Source organism: Cavia porcellus, unplaced genomic scaffold, assembly GCF_034190915.1.
Source record: "Cavia porcellus strain 051 isolate PalLab524CR breed Dunkin Hartley unplaced genomic scaffold, mCavPor4.1 scaffold_7, whole genome shotgun sequence".
In the NCBI taxonomy this organism is placed as follows: Eukaryota; Metazoa; Chordata; class Mammalia; order Rodentia; family Caviidae; genus Cavia; species Cavia porcellus.
The window spans coordinates 14,795,272-14,804,370 of NW_026947490.1; the positions used below are offsets into that span (position 1 = coordinate 14,795,272).

General features: G+C 52.9%; 1 protein-coding gene and 1 non-coding gene across 2 annotated transcripts; one reads left to right on the forward strand and one right to left on the reverse strand.

Moving 5' to 3' along the window:
- Window positions 1-2,767: 2,767 nt before the first annotated feature.
- Window positions 2,768-2,949, reverse strand: LOC111756021 (U2 spliceosomal RNA). The gene has a single exon (XR_002790524.1). It is a non-coding gene; the product is annotated as a U2 spliceosomal RNA (small nuclear RNA).
- Window positions 2,950-6,281: 3,332 nt separating this feature from the next.
- On the forward strand, window positions 6,282-8,862 carry Cebpa (CCAAT enhancer binding protein alpha). The gene has a single exon (XM_005008632.4). The coding sequence runs from the start codon at window positions 6,425-6,427 to the stop codon at window positions 7,475-7,477; it is 1,053 nt and encodes a 350-aa protein (XP_005008689.2). The 5' UTR covers window positions 6,282-6,424; the 3' UTR covers window positions 7,478-8,862.
- Window positions 8,863-9,099: the final 237 nt, after the last annotated feature.

A 9,099-nucleotide genomic window follows, 5' to 3' on the forward strand; every position in this document is an offset into this window, starting at 1 on the left:
CACAGGGCCCTTGACTGCATGAGTCCACTGGGGTTTCTTCCACATACACGGGGCGGTCACAGAAGGATTTAAGTAGATGGCAGTAAGACCTGAAGGTGCTGTTCAGAGATAACTCAGATTTCCCCACTGAGAGACTTGGGAACAAGAAGGCAGGAAGACCAGTCAGAGGCTGTGCAGGGCCCAGCGGAGGCCCACAGCTGCAAGCAGGGGCCCAAGGGGAGATGAAGTGGAGGGGGACTTGGGGACTCAGGTTTGGAAATTTGCTCACTGCCTCGTCCTCTACAGAAGCAGGGACCAGCCAGGACACCTGTAATTCCAGGAAGAGTACAAATTCTAGCTCAGCCTCGGCAACTTAGGGAGATAGTCTCAAAATAAGCAAACATATAAATAAATAAATAGGGCTATGTTCCTGCTGTAGCTCAGCGCCACAACCCTGGATTCAATCCCCAGCACTGCAAGGAAGAGGAGAGGAAGGAGCTCAAGACAAGATGGCGGCCACTGAGGGCCACTGCTCTCCTGCAACCCGTGAGTGAGGGCTGGAGCTCTGCCTGGTGTAAGCCTAGTCCACTGTCAGACCCAGGCACAAGGCCCACGGTAGAGGGCCCCACTCACACCTCCTCTGGAGCGCCCTCCCCCTCAACCAAGGAATTTCCTGCTCAAACAGCCCAAAGCTAGCTAGCTGCCTGGGCCCATAAGGAGCCCTTCAGCAGGTGGCAGCCTGAGTGCACCTCCCTAGATCCAAACGGTGACAAGACAGGAGGTGGCAACTTTCAGGGTATGGGCAGCACTTTGAGCCTTGTGCTGGGCATTTACACCAGGTAAGAATCTAAGGACCCTCCAGGATGGGACAGCAGCAAATGGTCGTGTTCCAGAGTGAACTTCTAAATTTAAATCTGGTCTTCTAGGACATTCGGAAGCTATATTTGTTAAGATAAGAAGGCAGAGCATTATTTGATCCAACAGTTTCTTAGCTTGATTGGTAACTTTTAATATTCAGACAGATGGAGTGGGGGCTGCACACAGTATACCGCCCACACCCATGGGTTGCTCTGCAGCGTTTTCCAAATGCTAGACGGGGAGTTCTAGGGCCCATCATCCACCCAAGGAGTTTCCACCAAAATATAATAAATGTCTTTTGCTGAGCAAAATTAACATAACAGAATTTTCTAAATTTTACATTTTGATTCCATTTCCTCCCCCAGAATCTTTGGTGCCTGCCATTCCTCCTCTGCTATCTGCTGCAATTAAACTAATCAGATAAACAGTAAAGAGGTCACATACATATTATGGTAGAAGGATATTCAGAAAAAGTTGGAAAGTACTGATTCTCATGCATTGAACAGTGTTATTTTACAGACCTGTGTACACATGGCTGTTTTGTTAGATGGTATCCAGGCACCACAGTTATCTTTCCTAACAACTAAATCATTTCTAGCTCACAGTGATGGAATTAATTATACTTTTGAGTGCTCTGCTGAGAGAATCATGATTTCTAGGTCTGTTGATCTAGACCACATTGAGTAAACAAGGCACCATTTTTTAAACATTTAAAAACATATCTTTATTTAAAAATTAAAATTATCTTTACTTAAAAATTAAAATTATCTCTATTTAGGTTTCTGATTCAGTCCCTATATCGAAGACGGATGACTCTGAGAACCCTAGCTTTAATATACTACCAGAAATTTTATAACTATGTTGAAAGCAGTTTTTTTAATATTTAAAGCTTCTGGAGGAAAGTAGAATCTCAAAAATGTGCTTTTGGAAAGGCAGGAAATTTAAGGCATAATCCAGCAGACTCATATTTATCAAGCAGAGAGCATCCTAGGAGCTGACTTTGGCATCTTGATTCTCCCTAATCCTTCCCACAGCCCTAAAATGAATTATCGTTCTTCGTTTTTAAGAAAGAAAATAGAGACTCAGAAGTGCAGTAACTTACCCAAGGTCACTCAGTAAGTGACAAGTAGGTGTTTAAGTGCAGCTGAGTCTGCCACACCACCGGGCCTCCTGGGGACATAGGTGTGTCACCTAATGGTTAGAAGGGCCTTTCTAAGCACTGTTTGCTGATAAGAAACACTCAACTTTTCGTTGATTGTCCATGGGTTCTTATTAGACTTTTCCAGTTGATTCCTGAAGCATAAAAATGCATTTGTGTAAAACTCAATCATGAGTAGATTTGTAATTAAAAATAATTAATATTTTGTTCGTTCTTTTGGTCTAAGTTTTAAAGTATTTGAGACTATGTTGTTGAGTATTTGAGACTATGTTAAAGTATTTGAGACTATGTTGTTGTGAATCACTGAAATGGCACATAATTTTTTTTTCACTATTGGGAAGTGAACCCAAGGCTTTTGCACTGAACTACATCCTCAGCCTTTTTATATTTTAACTTTTTATTTTGAAACAGGGTCTTGCTAAGTCACTAAGTTGCCCAGGGTGGGCTAGAATTTGGGATGCTCCTGCTTCAGCCTCCCAGTGTGCATATTCCACTATGCCCAGCTCACATAAGATATACCGTATCAGATACTCCTCTAAGCAGAGGTCAGTTGTGCCTGGAAATTGTGGCTCTGGGTGTTTTGTTTTGTTTTTTAATCTTATTGGTCCTGCTTTGGAGTGACCAATCCTACCTCCTCACTCTAGCTTTAGATTGTTATAAAATTACATTGGAAGGATTAATTCCATTTTTGCTATTCAGAATTTGATAATTTTCAATTTTATGTACTAAGTCTCTTCTGTGCATGGTCTGAACCAAAACTTTAAAAGTTTACAGGGCTCCATTTCTCTTCTCAAAATGGTTAGAGGGAAACTGCCTCTAGAACCAGGCCTTATCCCAGAGCACGCAAAAATCAGGATCACCTTATATGGAGACTCCCCCTCACCCAACAGGACAATATTAAACCAATAAGAACAGATACTACATTTGATCTTAGCCAAAAGGCCAGAAGCGATCAGGACAATAAAGCTTCCCCGATAAACAGTGGAGGACACCTACCTGTGAGAGATGGCTTTTTCCTTCTCAGGAACGGCCTTGGCCATCAACCCAGCCCCGTCTGAAGATCAGCCTTATCTCAGCCCCTCCCGGCTGGCCCCAGACTCCAGTCAGTCAAACATCTTGTCCTTTGTTAACCGGAACACTCCAGGTGCTTGCAGTCTCTCCACCTTTGCACCTGCTGTCCCTCCTCCTAGAAAAACTTTCCTTCCTTATCCTTCTAGCAAATTCTTGCTTGCCCTCAGGGCACAGCTCCAAAGTTCACTCCTGCACAAAGCCCTCTCTCACCCCATGTTACCTGCTCACACCTCCCCAGTGGGATGCCACGCACTGGACTGGGTGGTGTAAGCTGTAGGCATTGGCTTTCCACAGCTTTGGAGGCTGGAAATCTGAGGTTCAGGCGCCATTGCACGATATGGTGGGGTTCTGGTGGTGTCTCTCTTCCTGGATGGCAGATGACTACCTGCTTGCTGTGTGTATATGGACTTGATCTGTGTGTGGGGGGGGTGGGTAGGAAGGACTGAATCCAGGGATTTTTTTTTTTTAACGAGAAAAAAAAAAAAAAACAGTAAAAGGATACAAGTGAGAATCCAGGGATTTTACATTCAGCTACATCATACCCAGTCTTTTTTATTTTGGGATATGGTCAAGATAAGTTGCTAAATCACCCAGGCTGGACTTGAACTTCCAACTTTCCTGTTTCAGGTTCTCAGAGTGCCAGGATGTTCCTTATAAGGCCATCAATCGTACCTGATTAGGGCTGCACCCTCAGTATTTCACTTTATCTCCTAAAAGCTTTATCTCCAAATATTACATTGGGGTTTTTGAATTTTGGAGAAATACAATTCAGTCCTTAGCGCCTTTCCAGAAAACACAGGTGACTGTCCCCTCCCCAGCCCCATAGTCACCAGAGTAAGATGTCCCTTTATCACTGCACATGCATTCCTTTATTTGCTTTCCTGTTTGTTTGTTTGTTTGTTTGAGACAGGGTCTCCCTATGTAATTCAGATCTTCCTTGAACTCACTATCTAGCTCAGACTGGTCTTGAAATAGTATCGATCCTCCTGCGTCATCTTCTAAAGTGCTGATATTGCAGGCATGCACCACTTAGCAGACAACACAACCACCCTCAATCCCCATTTGTGTCTCTAACGCACTGCCTGAGTTAATGACAAACCCTATCCTCCCCTTCCCCTGATCCCTCCTTCCAGCGACTCAGTCTCACTTGCTGTTGTCTCCCTGCTGCTTTCCGAGCCCCCAGAGGGCAGAGGCCACTTCTCCATTCCCTCAAGGCACTCTGAATCAGTGCACAGGGTGGGCCAGGTGGGCCCTATTTCTGCTACAGGGAGGCCTGCAGCCCTTGGGGTGGGGACCCACTTCCTGACTCTCACACCCCACACAGTTATCAGGCCCCTGCTTATTACAGGAGGCCTTATTCCCACACTGGGATTTCTTCCAGTCCTAAAACCAGCTTCGGTCCCTGCACAGGCAAACCTCACTGTGGATGAAACTGGCATCACTTTCCTTCCTGCATCTCTGGTGCTAGGAACAGGACCTTAGTGGCATTCTTGGCACGCAAAAAAAAAAAAAAAAAAAAAAAAAAAAAAAAAGCCCTGAAAATCCCTTTTCACTTTCCTATTTCCCTCCAGCCATCTCTTCTCAGGTGCATAGTGTGTTAACCTGCCCAGCATCTGGCACAGACAGCGATCCTCAGCTCACATGACATTATTTAATGTATATGCTTTTTCTTCCCTCTGCCCAAACGCATCAAGTTAAAATATCTTGTTTATGAGCTCTGGACCCAAGATGAAACATTTGGGTCATTAATCATTGGAATATGTTGAATAGGAACTTGATTAAAGCACAGGATGCGTTAATTCCCCAGACAAAGTGGTTCTTTGCTGTGACCGCAGTGGAAGCTTGGGCCTCTCCAGCCGTGTTTTAGCTGCACCTCCTTTAGGCCCCCTGGGAGGGTCTTAGCGCTGCGCTAGAGCCAAAAGGCGCTGCGTGGGGGGTTCCACCTGAGCAGCCCTGTGATTCCGAGGCAGGCACACCTCCAGACAACAGTAGGGGGTCGGGAGGTGGGGGCCTCAGCTCAAGAAGCCGCAGGGGCTGAGCCAGGTGGAAGCTGGGCAGGTTCCAGTGCTCGCGAGGCCCTACCTGCCCACCACCGAACGCAGCCGGGTGCCGCCGCAGAGTCGCTGGAGAGAGAGCGCCGCAGTTCCTCATCCGCAGCAGTGAGCGCGGAGGTGGTGCGTGCCCTAAGGGACCAAGGATCCTGGGGACCTGGCGCCCTGCGTGCGAGCCACGTGGCAGTTGTCCCAGTGGGTGCTCGGACCCCTTGGCCCCGGCTCCCTTGATACTCCAGCTCCCGCCCCGGGCGCGCCCCTGAATGGCAGTGGGGACGAGGGACTGTGGGATTCCCCACGGGATCCGGGTCCTGAAGTCGAGCTCTCCTTGCCTCTCTCCGTGCCTGTCCCCTTCCCAGCGCTCGCCCGGGTGTCCAGCGTGGCCCACCCCAGGGGACCACCTGCCCATCCAGAAAGAAAAAATTGGCCACTGCTCGGCGGGTAGGAGCACTGGCCTCGCGCGCCTGAACAACCCTCGCCCGGGCCTGGAGAAGTAATTTAAAAGAAAGTTTTCCAGAGCGGCTGGACCGGCTGGGTCCGCCAGGCTCCCTAGTGGCGGCCGCCTCAGGATCCTAGGGTCCTAGTGCTCTGCGCTGCGGGGCCCCCGGCACCCCGCTGTACTCAGAGGCAGAGCGGGAAGAGGGGCTCCTGAGTGACTTTCTGTGCGGTTGCTTGGCGATTAGAGACAGCAGCCCCCGAGTCTCCGCGCTCCGGGTCTTTCCACAGGCGGTGCGCACCGGCCTGCGCGTCAGAAACTGTCCTCACAGCTCCGCGCTCTGGGACAGAAGCCGCGGTTTGTGACAGGCCTGGTTCTGAGGACCGCGACTCGTCCTCCATCGATCCCCTGAGTGGGTCTGGGTGCTCCGGGTTCTCTGGCTGTTAGCTGGAAGTGGATGCTTTGGAGAGGCTGGTGGCGTGGGCAGCCACCGAACACGTGTGCGCGGAGTGTCAGCTTGTCGGGGCGCGGCATGACACAGCCTCCGGGGTTCCGATCGCCTCGCTGGAGGCCCTGGGCGTTGCGCCACCGCCTCTCCGCGCCCCCTCGCCGCTCACGAGGCTTCCAAGAGGAGGGCGCTAAGACCCAGCGGGCGCCTTGCTGCCCTCGCCGTGGTCAGAGAGCAGTTTGGACACCAGGGGGCGACGGCCGCCCCGGTATAAAAGCCGAGCTCGCGCGGGCCTGGCCATTCGCGACCCGGAGCTGCGCGGGCGCGAGCGAGCAGGGGCTCCGGGTGGGCGGCGGACGCGGCTCCCCGCGCAGGCTGGAGGCCGCCGAGGCTCGCCATGCCAGGAGCACTTTAGCTGTCCCATGGAGTCGGCCGACTTCTACGAGGCGGAGCCGCGGCCCCCGATGAGCAGCCCTCTCCAGAGCCCCCCACACGCGCCCAGCAGCGCCGCCTTCGGCTTTTCGCGAGGCGCGGGCCCCGCGCAGCCCCCTGCCCTACTTGCTGCCCCGGAGCCGCTGGGCGGCATCTGCGAACACGAAACGTCCATCGACATCAGCGCCTACATCGACCCGGCCGCCTTCAACGACGAGTTCCTGGCCGACCTGTTCCAGCACAGCCGGCAGCAGGAGAAGGCCAAGGCGGCCGCGGCCCCCGCGGGAGCAGGCGGCGACTTTGACTACCCGGGTGCCCCGGCGGGCCCGGGCGGCGCCGTCATGTCCGGGGGGTCGCATGGACCCCCGCCCGGCTACGGCTGCGCGGCGGGCGGCTACCTGGACGGCAGGCTAGAGCCACTATACGAACGCGTCGCGGTGCCCGCGCTGCGGCCGCTGGTGATCAAGCAGGAGCCCCGCGAGGAGGACGAGGCGAAGCAGCTGGCGCTGGCCGGCCTCTTCCCCTACCAGGCGCCGCCGCCGCCGCCGCCGCCGCACGCTCACCCGCCGCCCGCGCACCTGGCCGCACCGCACCTGCAGTTCCAGATCGCGCACTGCGGGCAGACCACCATGCACCTGCAGCCCGGTCACCCAACGCCGCCGCCCACGCCTGTGCCCAGCCCGCACTCTGCGCCCGCGCTCGGCGCCGCTGGCCTGCCTGGCCCGGGTGGCTCGATCAAGGGGCTGTCATCCACGCACCCTGACCTCCGCACGGGCGCGGGCAAGGCCAAGAAGTCGGTGGACAAGAACAGCAACGAGTACCGGGTGAGGCGCGAGCGCAACAACATCGCCGTACGCAAGAGCCGCGACAAGGCGAAGCAGCGCAACGTGGAGACGCAGCAGAAGGTACTGGAGCTGACCAGTGACAATGACCGCCTGCGCAAGCGGGTGGAACAGCTGAGCCGCGAACTGGATACGCTGCGGGATATCTTCCGCCAGCTACCGGAGAGCTCCTTGGTCAAGGCCATGAGCAACTGCGCGTGAGGAACGGCAGCCGTCTGCCCTAGGCCGGCCCTTGGCGGGGACTTGGGGAGTAGTTTCTGGTCGCCGAATCTCAAGGCTGCCCGGTGCAAGCCAGGACTAAGACATTCCGGTGCCGCCTGAAAGCCTGGCCTGCTCCGCGTGTCCCTTCCCTTTCTCTGAGCCGGACTTGGTGCGTTTAAAATGAGGGAATGAGACAGTGGTTTCTACTTGAGGCAGGGGAGAATTCTTGGGGCCGAGCTGAGAGCCCAGCCGACTCTAGTGTTAAGGAATAACCTTGTGCCTTGGAAATGTAAACTCGCTCTGATTCCTACCGAGTAGGGGGAGCAAACATGTGCCTTGATATTTTATTTGGAGGGTTCCTGCGGCCTCTGAGGTTGCAGGAAGCCTCCAGGAGAGAAAGGGTATTGGCCCATCACGAAGCTGAGATCCTAACCTTCCAGCCCCAACTGCTCCTTTGTGCCTGTCCATAGAAGGGAGGAACTTAAGGAGTAGGGCTTCAAACCTAAGGTTGTTTCTCCTAGTTCTACACGGAGGTGGTGGGTTTCTTGTTTCTCCCACCCCCACCTCCACCCCTATCCTATGTCTGCCTGCAACAGGCAGGTTAGCACTCTCCAGGTGACTAGCAGGAAACCCCCAGCCCCAGTCCCACCAGAAGGTTAGGTCCTGAGCTAGCCCTAAGGACTTGTGTTCTGGAGGGTGGTGACCTGGTGGAGGAGGGTAACCTGGAGATGTAGTCTTGGGTGGGAGGGTAGAGGGATACTGGGACCATCAGCCCTGTCTGTACTGTATGTCGCCAGCATTGCCGTACAAACATGAAGCACAATCAGTCCATCCCAGAGGGACCGGAGTTATGACAAGCTTTCCAAATATTTTGCTTTATCAGCCGATATCAACACTTGTATCTGGCCTCTGTGTCCCAGCAGTGCCTTGTGCAATGTGAATGTGCACGTCTATGCTAAACCACCATTTTATTTGGTTTTTGTTTTGTTTTGTTTTCGCTCAGATACTTGCCAAAATGAGACTCTCCATCAGCGGCTGGGGGAAGGGTCTGAGCCTCTCTTTCCTTTTGGTTTTGGGGTTGCTTGTGCCCCTCTCTCCCAGGGGAACCTATGAGGTCAGATGGGCTTCCCCTTCCCCCTAGCTTTCCCTGTCCCAGACTGTGGGCCTCCTAGGCCTACGCTCCCTCTGGCTGGGGCTGCCCGAAGGCTTGTCCCCCAAGAGGCCCTGGCTCCAGGTCTGAAAGGAAGCACCCTCCAGCCAGTGTGTACAAATCGCTGGGGCTGGGAGCAGGGAAGGACCCTTGGCTGTCATCTTTGGGGGAGAGCATAGAGTTTCATGTAGATCTTTTATGTATTGTATCTATAATATAAATGTATCAAAGTGAATTTTGGTGTCTTTTTAAAACTAGAAAGAAGCTGCTTCCAAGCTGTGGGCCAGGTCACATTTGTAAATAATCACAGCATTTTCTCTGGCTGAGATCCTGATGAATTAGCACGTCTTGATCCTCTCTTTACCTTGAGGGGGTGACTTCCCCCAAATAAGACAAATAAGGAAAGGAGGACCAGGCTCCAGGCTGAGACTGTAGAGCCTGAAGACAGGGGTGGTACTGGGGGTGTCTTAGA